Consider the following 17,441-nt stretch of genomic DNA (forward strand, 5'->3'; position numbering starts at 1 on the left):
TATTTGTTGGATTTCTCATTTCAATATTATGTTCATTTCTCTTCTTTTAACAGGCTTGTCTCTTGGCTGTTCTATGCTATGGATCACCCCCAGCATGATCCCATTATTGCAGTAGCTAAAGAGCACACCAACAAACACCTTGATCCAATCATACATGAACAGACACCATATACAACAGCCAACACCACTGCTATGCGGGAAGTATCAATATTTAATGACCATACATTTACACCACCAGTTACTGAAGAATCGGCTTTATCTCGTGTGGTAGATAAACTTGTTAAGACTCTCAACTCTTGCACTTCTAAATATCTTTTGGTAGGTACAAATTCTTTTAATTTTGTCATGTAAGGTTTAAAATGACAATAATTTCTGGTCAATTGATGCGCTCATACTGCTTTTGATTTTAATTTAAAAATATTTATTATAATTGTAAAATATCTTACTTTAAAATTCTTTATTTTAGCTGTAATTAATTTTCGCTGAAAGGACTTTTGGGGTGTTTTGTATGGAATTAATTTTTCACTGATTTTTGACAAGTTGAATGTAAAATATAGGAAAAAAAGTATATTCACTGGATTTTGTTTTCACTGAATCATTCCGTCAGTGAAAATAGCGAAAATTAATTCCAAGCGAAAATAAAGTATTTCACAGTAATTCATGAAAATATAGTTTTAATATAATGTTTTTCTAAAATTCTGGCTAAAAAGTTGTTTTATTGTTTTCATCATGCTTACCTTCATGTCTGACAAAATTATTGCCGTTTTCTGACAGTATGGTTGCTGTCATGCCTTGTGTGAGTTGTCTATGCAATATCCTGTATCACAGTATGCTAGCGCATGGGGCTGCGCTAGTATAACAACTCTCACACCCAAGGACGGTTCAAAGTCTTCTAGAATTCACAGACAAACTTCAAGGACATTCAGTAGTGGAAGTATTACCAGTATTACCAGGTAAACAGCTTTTGAGACTTCTTTCTATTGTTATTCTTTGTTTTGAATTTGATTAGTCTGGTGTGAGACAGCAAAATATATGCTCATAAAATTGTGGCACAAAATTTCAAAATTTGATATTGATTCCACAGTATGTTACAATTACGCATTCGCCATAAAATATTGTGTATACATGTATAAAACCATGCCTTTTTTCTCAATATGTTTATTAGCTTCGCTGTCGACTTTGTCGAGCGGAGCTTATCATATGAGTGATTGTCCTCCGTCGTTTGTGTCAATGTTTTACTTTTCCGACTTCTTCTTGAAAACTACAAGCCTGAATTCTTTGATACTTGGTGTATATGTACCTTGGGTAGAGCTCTCTTAGGTTTGTTCATTTCATGTTGATATCTTCAATTCTCTAATTTTAGTGAATATTTTTGTCATTTTTGGTAAAAATGATATTTTCGACTTCTTGTTGAAAACAGCAAGTCCCATTGCTTTGATACTATACATATTGTTCATTTTCTAATGATATCTTCTGTTCTTTAATTGAAATGTGCTTTGCTGACAACGGAGCTATCTCAGCCGACAGGCTGCTTGTATGAAATCCATATCAAAATAATGAATCACAAAGTACCGATATACCATTTTTTAAAAATTATTAGCTTGTCACACTTTTTGGTCAACTTGATCTTGGAAGATGGTGATCAAATACAATTGTACATTTGGGTTTATCAACTTAACCAAAAGATTTTGTGATTTTTGTTCTTTGTCCCTAGCATGTCATCAAAAATGTCCTGTACTTTCTGGCATAATTCACAAGTTTTAAATAATTTGTCTCTCTTCATACTGTCAGTGCTGGAAGCACCACAAGTACTGTGAGTGTGGAAGAGTTGAGTAGTGGTTCTGGTGGAGGAGTATTGCCGCTAATATTAGCGTTATTGACTTCATCCTCACTGCCATTGGATTTATCCGGACATCAAGATGCACTCCAGTTGGCTGGTAATTTGATGGCAGGTGAGTACATACTGTAAAATATTTTATTTTAGCTGGAATTAATATTCGCTGAAAAGACTTTTTGAATGTTTTATATGAATTTTATTTTCACTGAACCATTCCTTCAGCAAAAACAGCGAAAATTATTTCCAAGCGAAAATAAAGTATTCCACAGTAAACAAAATATAGGTTATTTAGATCCGTGTTTTGATTAGTCAGAATTAAGATGCAATAAATTAATTCAACTGTTGTACCAGTAGTTTCAATAAATTGCTGCACTATACACTACTAAATAGATCTATTTTGTTTCATTTTGAAAAGTTTACATAATAATATAGAAAGCATAAAATGTTTGTTAAATTATGTTAATAGTATACTTTTTTAGGGCGTGGCATTATTATTTTACTATGTGTTTCTCATTTCAATCAGGGGCAGCATTTAAGTCTTTGAGAACTAATCACAATGGCAAAGATAGCCAGTCCCCAGAAGAGCTCACTGGTTGGTCAGCAGTGCAGGACCCATTGCTGGTCCCCCTAGCTGACCAGTTATTACAACATTTAGCTCGTCTTCTGAATGTCTGTGCACATGTGATAGAAGGAAACCAACCAGGTCCCCCTAAAATACAGGTAAGAGATACTGTGAATGTAACATGAATGAGGGTGGGGATAATTTGCACTACCAGTTCCCTCTTTTCATCACAAATTCACATTATAGTCCCGTTTATAATTTGCACTGGCTCCAAAATTAGGGTTAATTTCCAGAAATGTTGAAGAATATAAAAAAAAAGTGCAGAAAAAATTGGGCGATAAAGTCTGGTGGTGAAATGGTTAACTTGTTGAACACCAAATACAGTCACTGTCATTTTCTGCTCCATCCCCAACTAAAATTTACATAAAAACTACCAAAATGTTGCACTGAAAGTTTGGTAGGAAAAATTATGGGCCAGGCAAAAGGAAGATTTTTGTTATTTGTAAAATAATAAAAGTTTTCAAATTTTTTTAAAAAAATTATTTTGTCAAGTATCAATGAAAATTGATGAAATGTGCTCTAATTAATAACCTCTGGTTAGTTTATTTGAAATATATTGTTACAGTAATGTTTTGTTTTATATTTTGATTCAGCCTTCGCTGCCATCTTTGTCTACTGGTACATCACTTAGTCCAATTAAAAAGAAAACCAAATCAAAAGAGAAGGACGGTGACCAAGCCGCTTCTCTGTCTTCTAGTCCATTAAAATCACAGTCAAAGGATCACAAGCAAGGTATGTGACATAGATGTTATTATTTATTATGTCAAATGTACTGTTTTAAAGAATAATAAAGAACATATTTCAAGAGTGAGATATGTGATTTCAGTGGTGTTCATCACCGAGTTTTTAAGAGGCAAACATATAAGTTTTTCCTAAATGTTTCCATTTTTAATTAATTATCTGTTTTATTTTCAAAGGTGACAAACATGAAGGTTCTGAGAAAGATTCTAAGGATTCTAAGACGAGTAAAACTCAGCTGGGAGCATTTTTCCATTTACCCCAATACATGAGACTGTATGACGTACTGAAAGGGGCATACTCAAATTACAAGGTAAATTTTTAAACCATCATACACTTAAATATTTCACAAGTTCAAATTCCAGTATGTAGCACAAAACTATTAGATGCTACTTTTGATCCCTGGCTTTCTATTTTGAACTTTACATACATGCCACTTATTTGCATTATAATAGCATTATATTTGGGAAATCACAGGCTCATGTAGTCATGGTATATGGTTAGTTGCACTGTCAAAAACAGTTGTAAAATTAGTGATTACTGTCTTTCCATTTCACACATAAGTTTTGGAAAAATAAATGATCAAAAACAATTTGTTTTTGCTTGGTCTTGGTACATGATATGAATATGCATTTTATAAAAGTCAGCACAGATCTTGAAAAAGTATACAAAACATTGATACAAACTTTGATGTACTTTGCAGATAACACTAGATCTGGGCGGGACAGAGAAGTTTGGATCATTACTGAAGACTGCATTAGATGCCCTGACTCAGCTGCTCGAGTTTGCAAATTTTACTGAAATAGGCAAGGTAAGTTAGATGATGTCAAAGTTGTTTACATCAATTTGTTGGCACTCTGATCCAAAACTCTCCGAAATTGTATGTTTCTGTTTTGTTATTGCTTTTTTTCAGTATTCTGAAGAGCTGCTTGGATTTTTGAAATCCACTGTACAGAGAGAACCTACAGCCACAATACTCACTGTTCAACAGGTAATAAGCAAAAATTATATTTGAATCATCTATTTCAATTTTGTCAAAACAAAAACAAAAGATTTCCATCTGACTGTGATAGAGGGCAACACAACTCCATGTCATAATGGCTATCTTATTCACTGTATAGAAACTGTTGATAGTTATTCTGTAAATTGACTTGTACTTTGCATTTCCTGCAGCTTTTAAAAGCGCTGTTTTCCACTAATCTTGGTAGCCAGTCTGAGAATGCAACAAGTCAGAGTGCATCTCGGAAGCCAGGCAAAGCAACTCGGCTGACTTCAAACATGAAGCCTGGGCTCTACCATAGTTGTATTGCTACACCGTATACACAGTTCACACAGTCGTTAAGTGCTGCTTCTTTCAAGCCATCGTCGCATGCTGAAACAGAACATGAGAGTTCAGGGTGAGTGTATATTGACCATGCCTAATAATATTTTATACCATGCTAGGTGGGCTTTTGAAACAGAACTTAAGAGTTCAGGGTGAGTGTACTAGTATATTGACCATGCCTAATAATATTTTATACCATGCTAGGTGGGCTTTTGAAACAGAATATTAGAGTTCAGAATGAGTGTATATTGACCATGCCTAATAATATTATAAACCATGCTAGGTGGGCTTTCTAATTAGCATAATAATTAGTACATGGGTTCAGAAAAAAAAAATTGTACATATTGTATCTTGTAAATTTTGCACAATAGTTCGTTGCCAGAATTTTTCTCAATTCTTTTCTGACTCGCAAACATTCTTGTTTTTTATCAACATCTTCTTGTTTTCTCTAGTTGGTTCAGCTGGATGAGAAAAAAAAGTGGTGAAAGAAAAAGTTCAATTTCTAAGCCAGGCAGTAAAGACAAGGTAAGAATAGTTTGTAATGAGTATATGTATAGACTACAAAACATGAGATTCGGGATCAAATTATCAGGCAAGAATATGACAAATCATATCTATATCTACATCACTTAATCAGAAATGAGAAATTGAAAAATCTTTCACCTGTCTCAGACTGTACGAGTTTCTATTCTCATCACATTTTACGTTTTTATGACAGTTTTGTAGATTTCAATATTTATTTGAATCCCAGCACTATGATTATTTGAGAACTATAAATTGTTAATTTTTTGCTGTCAGGAATTTAATAATTTGATGGTGTTTGTAGAGATTATTTTCCAAAAGTTACCATGTGTCTAGATAATCAAACTTAGCAATTTCTTCTGAAAATTTGTCTTTCACCAAATTAAATCATTTTACAGTTATTGTATTGCTTCAATGATCAGTAGATGCAAATGTCTATCAAGATCTCAGTGAGTGAGAGAGAGAGAGCTACATGTTTCTTTTTTTACCCCTAAATAGTGTGGTTAGAAATGTTTTGGGAGAAGTGGACAAGAGAAAATGAAACATCATTTGAGATGCAAAAACAAATCTTCTCTCACTCAATTAGATCTTAACTGCCAATTGTGTCTTATGGCTTTTATCTTTGACCCCATACTTTTACATATCACAGAGTTTAATAGTATCTTGTTTCTCTTCTCCCTAGGTTCATATCCATAGTTACATACGATTGTTTGAACCTCTCGTGATCAAAGCTTTGAAGCAGTACACCATCACAAGTTCGTTGACCTTACAGCAACAAGTGCTTCACTTATTGGCTCAACTCGTGCAGCTCAGGGTGAATTATTGTCTTCTGGACTCAGACCAGGTCAGAGGTCATTTGATTACTTCTGATCATTTCTGTTGGATCTTATCTTTTTTTCACCAACACCTCAGCTGTGGTTACTTTTCACCATGACATGTGTTCCTGTTTGAAACTTATCCCAATCTCTCATGATACCTTAATGGATATCTGTTTTCATCTGTACATTGTATGGAAAATATGTATTTAGAAATTCTATCTCAGTATGCCGTACACGAAATGTCACCAAGAGTATAATGCTGGCCATGGTGAATTACTGGCTCACTTGTGTCACATACTTGACCAAGCGGCTCACATTCAACATGGAAAACTGACAAACAGTGTTTTTTCTTTGGCTAGATTTTAAAATGGTTTTATAATATGTTCATACTTCATATATCGGTACATATCTGTCCAATATCCAAATTTTCTACGTATAATACACAATCACAATAATTTTGTCAATGTGCTTCGCATCCGCAGTAAAATATACTCATGATGAAGACAGATATTTCATACATTTGATATGGAGACTGTTTATATGGTTTCATAGCCTTGACTCTAATGTTACATCGTGTTGATAGTAGACTTTCTATTTTCTGTAGATATTTATTGGCTTTGTCATCAAGCAGTTTGAATTTATTGAAGAGGGGCAGATAAAGTAAGTCCAATTGATTACAAAACCTTCAAGATACAACATTTTAAAATGCAAAAATGAAAATGTCTACAACTGCCATCTAACCTAATCACTACACTAATCACTCTTTTTTGTCACTAAACTAGGGATTCTGAGAATTTGATACCCCATATTTTCCATTTTTTGGTTCTTCTGTCATATGAGAGATACCATACTAAAGCCATTATTGGAATGCCAAAGATAATTCAGCTATGTGATGGTATAATGGCAAGTGGTCAGCAAGCTTCAACACATGGTAAGTGAATGAAGGGGAAGTAATGTAATGTCAAAATCATGTTCATGCATATTAATTAGGTCATTAGCATACTTTATATATACTCTTCGTAGAGCTAGATATATAGGCTCCCCCAAAGTGTACAGTGCCTATAGGGTTGTGTCACCAGTACATCCCATATTTAAAGTGCTTGTTGTAATCACTGGTTTTGACTGATTTTGCTTATTTTCTATTCAGCTATTCCTGCGTTAAGGCCGATTGTCCATGATTTATTCGTGTTGAGAGGTTCTCATAAAGCTGATTCGGGTAAAGAGTTGGACACACAGCGAGAGGTAGTGGTGTCGATGTTGATACGTCTTATACAGTTCCATGAGGTGATTATTGTTGTTTTTATAGTTCAGTAAATTATGACATAAGCTCAGTTTCATAATTCATTAATTTAAATTAAATACAAGTTTTTTGATCTTCAAATATATACAGACATTGTGGATCAAAAAAAAAAAAAAGATTTTGTTTATTTGTAAACTGAACAGTTTCTTAATTCTTTTTGATATGTGTGTATATTTGACTATATAAAAGTTTATGTTTTGTATCCTATGTCTGTTTGTTTGTAGGTACTGGACTTATTTATTATTGTTCTCCAACAACATCACAAAGAAAGCGAAGACAAATGGAAGCGTCTGTCCAGGCAGGTTATCGACATGGTCTTGCCTCGACTTGCAAAACAACAGGTATTTACACAAAGAATTGATACACCGTTTTTTCTTCAATATGAATAAAATAACCAGTTGTCTAACTATCAATATATAACATATTACATGGAATACCAAATGTGTAGTTGATAATAATTTATATAATTTTTAATAAAAGATGACTTGTACAATACAGTGCTATACTGTAAACAGTCTTCCTTTCACCCATCTACCTCACAGCAGTACTGCCACTAGAGGGCGCTGCTTAATGGAACTTTTTGAAATATTGAATACATTTTTCACAAAAATGATGTACAATAGATTCATTTTAGTTAAGTGTTGCAGATTCTACCTCTGTTATCTTCTTAATACTGTTAACTGCTTCAAATACATGGGAATAATTTAATTTCTTTCGAAAATATTGTCTTTGCAAACATGTGGCAATTAATATTTATCATATTTTACAGTACTTAATAAGAAATACATTTACATCATTTCTATCACATTTATACATTGATGTAATTTTAACAAATTATATTCTACATTATCAAATAATTTCAGGTTAACCTTGATAATCAGCAAGGATTGGATACCTTGCATAGATTATTAGAATCAGTAGCGTCCAGTGCGTTAAGACCAGTTGATATGCTACTAAAGACCTTATTTATGCAGCCATACGATGTGGTAAGAAAACTCATCTGTCTTTCTAGTGTCAAACCATTAACATTATTCAATTTATTAGTCATTTTGTGTCAACTTTGAATTTTTCTTCACAAACAACACTACGATATTTATTCACTTAATTCACTGTGATGAAAACAACATTTCTAAGAAAGTTTTAAACTATTGTTTAAGGTGTCACAGTTGCTCGGTTAGCGTTCACATTTTGTGTGAACAAACAATACAAGTCACATATGTGGTCCATGGAATTCATATAAAACTCAATGCAGTTTGTGTCAGTTGTCATGGCATTCATTTGATTCCAACTCAATGTGTATGTAGTGTGTGTGAGATGCATTGTTTCTGGATAAACATGTACCATGTGAATGACTAGGGAAATTTTTCTTCACTTTTTTTAAGATTATTCAATATTTCTGTAAATGAACCCTAATTTTGGAGCCAACAGACAAAATTTGAGTCAATTTTCAGTTTTTACTCAAAACATTTGGCTATTTTTGTCCCAGTCTTCTGAAGAAAAGTGCAGACTATAAACGGGACTATTTTGTGAATTTGTGATGAAAAAAGCGAACTGGTGGTGAAAAAGTTAAGGATCAGACAAGATGCAGATGGACATTATACTGTTTCATTTTTATCTCTCTCCAGAGTTCATTATTCAACCTACAGCGCTGGTTATCACTAGTGTTAGCCGTTCTCAGAGTCATCATATCGCAATCCAAAGAGGAAGTCATTCTTACTCGACTTCAAGAACTCAATCTGCAGGTCAATATTTTTACATACACCCATACCTGTGCTGCAAGGAATGCTGGGAGGAGATCTAGACCCAGCAGCGCGTCTGGGTTACCTGAGAATGCGGCATATGCACCTGAGACACCTGAGGAAATATTTGCAAGGTGGGTATGTGAAGGGGTGCAATATAATAAGCATACATATTGGGAAATTTATAAACAATGTACAAATGCATAGCTGATTGAAAACAATAATAATCATTAGTCATATTCTAATAAAGTAAATTAATAAGTAGTGTTATTAGTTAGTGCAATAGTACAGTATGTAGACTGGATATAGCATTTGCTGTCTGGGGTTGTATTGTGCAAATGCTCAGCTTTTCGAGGGTATGTATAATCTTTACGACTGAAGATGTGAAAACCATTTTCTTTTTGAGCTGTGTTACCCTGCAGAGCAACATGTTCAAGCAGCGTTAATGTCAACAAATGATTTTATTGTAAAAGAACATATTTGGAGCACCAAATTTTTCACAAATTTCACATGGGACATTATGATATGTAAAAAGTGTGGCACTTTAAAATCAAGTCAATGAAATAAAGAAAACTACATGGCTGTCATATTAAATTATAACCATATACTGTATTACTCTGCTAATTGCACATGTGTTGACGTAAATTTTAGTGTTTGTGTGGTCAAAATAAATAATATTTCAACGATTCAGTACACAATATACAAATTCAATTTTTAATTTTTATGTGCTACTAATTTGATATGCACCTCTAATAAACTAAATACACTTGGTGTAGATGCTATTACAAAATTTTCATTTTCTGCCAGGTTTTTACTGCAAGTGATTGGTTTGATGGTGACAGAGTTGAGTAGGAGGTGTTGTAACCCATCACCATCTGAACAGCCATATGACTTTCTGGCCACTCAACTTTCTCATCTACTCCTCTATGTAACACATATGTTTAAAACAGGTAAGTGTGCAGAATGATACATCCTGAGATGAGACCAATTAGTTTTGTTAGTGATATTGTGATATTATGCAGCAAGTTTCTAAGTGTCTAGACAGGTCTATGGGAAGGGTGGTCATTGTTTAATTCATTGAAGGCTCTACAAATTTTACTCTATATGTTATAGATTGCTGTTGAACTTTTGCGATAACCTTTCAAGCACCAAAGTCAACTATTGTCACCTTTCAGAAAGTAAACTCATATAATTTCTTCCATATTTTTAAAAATATATTGATGTAGTCAATGGGTAATTAATGGTTCAGAATTAAGAAAGAAATTATTAAAAAATACATAAACTGTACAAACTGTTTGTATATTTTGGGGCAAACAAATTATGACTTTTAACAGGTTTATCTTAGTGACTATCGAAGCTCACCTTTTGTTGCAATATTATAATACAAAAGGTCTGACTCAGTGTCAGAGATTTCCAACTTGATCTTCACATTGCAAATAGGAAAATCACTTTCAAGTTTTACAGCTGTTCTGAGAATTATTCGGACAGTCAGTTAGCAAGATGACTTGCAATTTTGCAAAACACTTTGGTCTCTGCCCAATCTAGACTTGTTGGTGCCTCTTGATTGAAAAACAAAATTATCAATTGGGGTTTGCATTTTGTATGTTTCAGGTTCTTTCCGGCGCGTTGCTGGTATTACTATGTCGATGATACATTCCAATCCACCTGATATCTATTACAATGTCAATCAACTCAACTCTGCGTTCCAATGTCTTATTCCGACCAATCCTAGTCTAACACTGCAGTGGTGTCAGTTACTCTTATTGCTGAGTTACACAGACCCATCATGGTGGAGTATTGTGTTACAGACACCGAGAAGACAATCACTGACGATGAAACTTACTGGTAATGGGCTCGCATCAGATGAAGACGACACAATGACTCAGAAATATTGCTGTGGGGAGGTTGTTAGGAAAGGAGGATTGATATTGTTTTGTGACTATGTGGTTAGTTGGTCATTTTTACATTTGAATGCATGTTGTATCATTACGCCATTGTCAACTTTGGAGCTGTTCAATAAGTAATCTTGTTCAAAATCTTCTTCCCGTCATAGATGTAGATCACATTTAATTTACAAGAGATATAATATTCTGTCTATTTGAGTCAATGTCAACCACAAAATTAACACACATATTTTTTTTAAAAATTCTGATTATTACATGCAGTCAGTTGGGAATTATGTTCATTTCGTGCAGAATTAATAAAAAAATTATAGAAATGTTGCATTCAAATTTTAGTTCAAAAAAAGATGTACAACCCTAATTATAACATAACATAACATCAGGCCTAATTTAAATGACATCGTTTACATTGAATTCTATCCTTGAATTGTGTTTAAATGTCTAGTAAGTTATCCAGAAATCTAAAAAATAAAAAAAAAATATAATTTTGCAATTAATATGTCTGCAGTATCTGCTTGATGTCTTATTTCATGAATACAACTACTCAAATTTTTTCATTTTCTTCTCAGTGTGAAAATCTGACAGATGCTGAACCAATGACGTGGCTTATAATCAATCATGTCAGTGACATCATAGATCTATCCCATGAGCCTCCAGTCCTAGATTTTATAAGGTGAAATTTTCTATACATTCAATGTGTTACACTATGAGCAATGTAATATAATTGTTGTTGTATTCATGCAAATTGTAGAATGTCAGTAAGTAATTCTTTCCTGTGTCTGTGTTTTCCACAAGGCCATTTGGGGTGAATTGCTTGTAGCAAACAAAACCAGACAATATTCAGAGCTTGAACTTGAATTTGAGAAGGCACCCATTTTAAATTTGATAAAATTGCCTCGACCAATAGGACTAGTATAGTGAAAATCTGTATTTTGTGAAGGGTAAAATGGCAAGTCTTTGTGTATTGAGGCAATTGCCTGTAACGTCTGTGAATTTGCAGTCCTAAATATCATCTGAATCGGTGAAAATATCATTTACCTAATAAGTTTTCTTGACGAGATTTGGTGAGGTTGTATTTAATATAACAACAAGAACTCTTCTAACTTGTTTGCATATGGCATTCCATTGCAATGGATGCTGTGGGTTTAATGCCAAACTTTCCATATATATGGTTAATATGTGATTTTTCCTCGACTCGTCGTATTCACCCACCCACATGCTGAAAACACACAATTCAAGTTATAAATATATATATATCTTTAAATTTTTTGAAATGTAAATTTTCTTGTTTGTGTTTTCACCACAGTGCAATACATCGTAACCCAGCAGCTAGTGGTCTTTTCATTCAAGCACTCCACCTCCGCTGTGAAAGCTTCTCTACCAATCCCTGTATGTTGAAGCGTACTTTGAACTGTCTTCTACCAATCCATTTAAGTCAGTCTGGTGCGCTACTAACGCTACTGATTGATAAATTCTCACTGACATACCATCATGCTCTAGCTAGGCTCTGCGATATGGCTGCCTGTAGAAGAGTTGAAATGTTACTAGCGGAGAACGCAGAAGAATGCGAAACACAAATACCGATTGAAGATTTACAAAAACTAATGCAACATATGAGGACTAGTGGACTCACTAAAAAGTAAGATTTTCGAATACACCCATCTCCCTCCAGTTATTTTGTTATGAGGACCATGAGGAAGATATTAGGGAAACTATGTTACCCTCGTTAAATAAAGATTATTATTATACATCTGTCACCGTAACGCCATAAGTTACAGCGTGCCGTAATTTTGTGGTATCTCATGGGATATTTTCATCCTACCATATAAGGAAATGCGAATTCCTAATATGGAATGATTACGTGCCTAAACATCCTGTAATAATAAAAATCAACATTGCTGCCAACATTGACTCCACACAATGAAGTTTGCTGATTCTGTTAAACTTTTTGGATTTCGGCATCCCATGATGTATCCTTGGAAGGAAAAAATGTATAATAATAAGGTTATTACGAGGATACCTCAAAGTATGCACTCTGACAGTACTGCGCGTTGGTCGATATTCCAGCTGTACTGTCGTCGTGCATACTTTGAGGTATCCTCTTAATAACCTCATATAATTGAAAACAGTAGATATTTACACAACATAACTCAAACTTACTGTAGATGTCATGTTTTAACATAAACCATCACCAGTTGTTGATCCTTGTGAGGCTTTTCTTGAAATGATAACATTTTTATATAATTAATTCATTATTGTGTTACAGGTATACCAGATTAACATCTCTGTTGATGAAATTGAAGTGTTACTTGGAAGGGGAAGACATTCCTCCCACCCCATCCCCATCAGATGCGCAGGCACTTGTAGCCAAGGCTGATATCAATAAGGTCAGTACAGTAGCATCTATGGTATAATGTATGAGAAGATAATCTACTCACAGCATTGCCATTCTCTTTTGCCCTGTCTTTTTCTACTCTTGACCAATCGTCGCCTTTATTTGGCCATGCCTTCTTCAAAGTTTCAACCTTGACTTGACCGTTTGTATTCCTTTCTCTTGTGCTTCAGTCTCACTTTGACTACCGTAGTCTTTACCTTTCCTTCTCATATTAACTTCAATTATTTTGGGCTTGACTCACTGGAATTATCGTTGTGTTCTCTTATCTGATAAGTATGAACTTTTGTACACCAGCTCAATAAATAAACCATGACGTAGTTATACTAATTTAGTAAATCAGATTACATGTATTAACACACACACCATGTGACCATATATTGGCCTAAAGACTTCTTAAAACTCATAATAATTAAATGTAAGCTGGATTTGACTCGCCCTCCCATAAAAAAAAAAAAAATCTTGTCTTTGCCTATTTTGACGATATCATGAAATAGCAGTCTTGACCCACTTTGCTTTACAATTTATTTCATTGTCATCGACATGTAAATACTGTTGCTTCTTTTCACCTCATCTTTGCTTGCCAATGTTATTATAAAATGCTTTTAAGTTGTATATGTGTTTCACTGGAAAATTTAAAAATTTAAATGTTATCGGTAATTCTTCTCCTCTAGGATTGGTACATGTCTGTTGTGAGGGAGTGTTGTTTTACTAAAACCAGCTCTGCCAGGGAATGTTCACTTATGCTGCAGAAATTAGAATATTCAGATATACTGACCATTATGATGACAGAGGTGAGTCAAATTTGTGACCCTTTTATGACCTGGACAAAGTTGTCACTTTCCAAGAAAATTATTTGATAGTCAGACAGACACAAGCTACTGTTACGCTTATCTATTTTATGTGAAAGTATGTATTTCATAAGTCATACAATTTGTGCCAATTCTACTTGATTGTAAAACAACCAGGGACACTAAAGCGTTTATGTGGTGAGTGTGAAATCAATCAGAAACAGTGGTGCACAGTAATAATAACAAAAAATGAGAACAGTGCAACACATGTTGCCTTGCTAGATACTAATGGTAGTATTGATTTTCGAACATAGTGGCATACTACTGCAAGTAAGTTGAACACATCCACCATCAAACTGTACAGAGGCACCAGTAACTATTGAGGCAACATGCATTAGAATTATACATGCTCACGCTATTGTTTTTCTCATGAGTGATTTCGCACTCGATACGTACCAACGACATAAACCCTTTTGTGTTCCTTCTTTGTATTTGTTTCAGTATGCTGGAATTTGTTTCTGATTTTTTCTTTTCCCTCGCTTTACATGTGGACAATATTTATTAAATTCTGTTATCATTGGATTCTACAGAACCCAAATCTTCAGAAAACATTTGTGTGTGTATAATAATAGCAAAATATTGTAATTAACTTATTATTTTTATTATTAGTGTGTAGTATTAGTGTATAGTGTGTTTTAGATGTTTAGTCTGTCCTATTACATCATTTTGATCCACACTTTATGCATTGTTCTTTTTTGTCAAGGAATTTGATCTGTCTATTTTGGAAGACTGCATTTCCCTCGGCGTGAAGAAAACCAGAATGGCGAAAAAGGCCTTCACTGCTGCCAGTTTGGTATTGAAAAGGGACTCTGCAACGTCTCTTGTTAGAAAACATGAGAAACAGTCAGCGAGAATAGATCCCTTGTTACAGTCTGCTCAGTTGACGCTACTACGTCATATTAACAACATTGTAAACATGTTGCCAGTCCCACATCAGGCACTCTCATCAGACATGGAAAATAACAACAAATATAGACTTAAGATGGAAAACTTTTTTAATGAATCTGCCTGGTGTTCAATCGTGTTTGATTTAGCGTCTGCTTTGGTGCGTTATTTGGTGTGCCTCCCAGGGCTACCGATGGAATGTTTTATTCCTTCTGATTCACAGCCAGATGTCGGACGATTTTCACTTCTCTGTGTGGAGGTAGGTATAGTCATAAACTCATGATGTGTATAGCTAATTTATAAGAGTAATTTTAGATTACTGGGACATTACGTTAATTATCCTGATAAATGAACTGCACCCTACTATTTGAACATTACTGTTACCAACATCATGGCATATGGTGTAAGTTACCATTGTGGTTCTAATCAGTGGCATGTTTATTACCTTTTCCATATCATTGTAGATGAAGTCAAGGTATATGGGGAAAATGTCTGTTTTCGTTGTTGTCGTTGACTTTACTGTTCTTGTGGTTATAAAAACAGTTTTTCTCCAACTTCCTTCATACTTCGAATATTATATTAAGCAGTTTGCGATCTCAGCCTAGTTTGATTGTGGTTTGTGTTCTATGGATACTGGGTCGTTAGTTTTATCCATCCATCAATTTGTTTTTAAATTATTAAGCTAGTTCCTAAATGGACAAGATTGTAAGTTATGCTATATTTAAAATGCGCTGTAAACTGCCCTTAATTTCCCATGAGACAAAATGTTATCAATTTCCCTACCATATTGTGCAGTACTTGCAATGTACACACAAACAAGTTTTAATAATACTAACTCATTAAGCACATTGATATATAATGTCAAAAAGTCTTACTTCGTGACTCCTATGGTGATTACTGTTCTTTTTCCAGATCATTCATTGGCATTTTATGCGTGACATTCTGCCATCGTCAGACCATGTTCAGACAGCATTGGAGTGTTTATCCCAGACTCTCCAGTACACTCAGATCTTCAATGTCATTGGCTCCAAAGAAAATCTATCCTGGGCCTGCTCTGCTATTGGTTGTGTATATCAGATATTTACAGGAGGTATGTAAACAGGAGCTGATTGGTTGTCATCTGACATGTGACTACTTGGAAAAATCTGATTTGCTGCTTAATCATGTGACTGCAGCCTTTTCACATACATTTCTTCAAGTTTATTATTTCTTCCTCTGGCATAAGAATTGGTATTAATATATATTAAGATGGAAGAAAATGTGTGTAAAAAAAAATTATTGGTAGGATCTTGACAAAAGAATCTAACTATAAATTCACAATCCAAACTTCCTCTCTGCTATGTATTGCACACTTGTTGCTTCTCATCATTGCTTGTCATTACCTACACCGTCTTTCACCCCTCTGATTTATCACATTTTCTCATTGCTGTTTTTCAACCATCAGTGGGAGTATTGGCAGGGGAAAGCATAGCCTTGTCCCCATGTCAAGAGACCCAAAGTGGGCAAAAGGATGCCAAGGATGGTATGTACTGAAACTAAATACTAGTTTTAACTGTAGCTAATGCTTGCACTAAGTATAGTCCTGCATGAAATTGCAAGTTTATTTTTTTTCCTTGGTGGAAAATAGCTTCTATGATTGATGGTGATGAACTTTAGTGGGCTCCCTATGTATGTGGAAAATTTTCAGGTGATGGTGATATTCTTGGTGATTTGTGTGGTACAGGTAGTTTTTATCCCAAATTCTTCTGATTATTATAGGTGAAAAAAATCTCTGATAAAAAACATATTGGGTATTATCATTATCGTCTCGTTTCCTATCGAGTACAGTGTAACCATTCTATTGTTAACTTGAATTTTCTGGTTTTTAGTGCATTCTATCACCGACAATAACAAAACTGTCAATGATTTTATTTTACAGCTACAGATGTATTTTAAACTTTGTGCCATAATATTATTTCTTTGTGAAATAGAGAAGCAATAAAATGTTTAGATGGCCCGCATGTGATCATATTAATGCTTCTGATTTGTCTAGCAACTGTATTGCCATTCATCATTGTTTGTTACTTCTCTGCTTGCCATCAAGTCTATGCTTTTGAGCCTTGACAGCAACTAAGCCATCAAGTCAATGCTTTTGAGTCTTGACAGTAACTAAGCCATCAAGTCTATGCTTTTGAGTCTTAACAGTAACTAAGCCATCAAGTCTATACTTTTGAGTCTTGACAGTAACCTGGCCATCAAGTTTATGTATTTGAGTCTTAACAGTAACTAAGCCATCAAGTCTATGCTTTTGAGTCTTGACATTAACTAAGCCATCAAGTCTATGCTTTTGAGTCTTAACAGTAACTAAGCCATCAAGTCTCTGCTTTTGAGTCTTAACAGTAACTAAGCCATCAAGTCTATGCTTTTGAGTCTTAACAGTAACTAAGCCATCAAGTCTATGCTTTTGAGTCTTGACAGTAACTAAGCCATCCAGTCTATGCTTTTGAGTCTTGACAGTAACTAAGCCATCAAG

General features: G+C 34.3%; 1 protein-coding gene across 1 annotated transcript in view; it reads left to right on the forward strand.

The window, feature by feature from the left end:
* Positions 1-17,441, forward strand: part of LOC100329031 (huntingtin) — a 51,527-nt gene that overhangs the window by 18,713 nt on the left and 15,373 nt on the right. The window contains exons 16-41 of the mRNA XM_085504340.1: positions 54-318; positions 775-953; positions 1,792-1,952; positions 2,361-2,557; positions 3,053-3,191; positions 3,377-3,510; positions 3,901-4,008; positions 4,111-4,188; positions 4,371-4,594; positions 4,974-5,046; positions 5,726-5,887; positions 6,466-6,521; positions 6,644-6,792; positions 7,009-7,145; positions 7,386-7,502; positions 8,025-8,147; positions 8,787-9,034; positions 9,708-9,850; positions 10,512-10,846; positions 11,371-11,474; positions 12,108-12,440; positions 13,068-13,188; positions 13,868-13,987; positions 14,748-15,188; positions 15,842-16,019; positions 16,374-16,451. Coding sequence (XP_085360466.1) covers positions 54-318; positions 775-953; positions 1,792-1,952; positions 2,361-2,557; positions 3,053-3,191; positions 3,377-3,510; positions 3,901-4,008; positions 4,111-4,188; positions 4,371-4,594; positions 4,974-5,046; positions 5,726-5,887; positions 6,466-6,521; positions 6,644-6,792; positions 7,009-7,145; positions 7,386-7,502; positions 8,025-8,147; positions 8,787-9,034; positions 9,708-9,850; positions 10,512-10,846; positions 11,371-11,474; positions 12,108-12,440; positions 13,068-13,188; positions 13,868-13,987; positions 14,748-15,188; positions 15,842-16,019; positions 16,374-16,451 — 4,403 coding nt within the window. The remainder of the gene's footprint in view (positions 1-53; positions 319-774; positions 954-1,791; positions 1,953-2,360; positions 2,558-3,052; positions 3,192-3,376; positions 3,511-3,900; positions 4,009-4,110; positions 4,189-4,370; positions 4,595-4,973; positions 5,047-5,725; positions 5,888-6,465; positions 6,522-6,643; positions 6,793-7,008; positions 7,146-7,385; positions 7,503-8,024; positions 8,148-8,786; positions 9,035-9,707; positions 9,851-10,511; positions 10,847-11,370; positions 11,475-12,107; positions 12,441-13,067; positions 13,189-13,867; positions 13,988-14,747; positions 15,189-15,841; positions 16,020-16,373; positions 16,452-17,441) is intronic.

The sequence above is a fragment of the Saccoglossus kowalevskii genome, chromosome 10 (assembly GCF_978046115.1).
Source record: "Saccoglossus kowalevskii chromosome 10, keSacKowa6.1, whole genome shotgun sequence".
NCBI lineage: Eukaryota > Metazoa > Hemichordata > Enteropneusta > Harrimaniidae > Saccoglossus > Saccoglossus kowalevskii.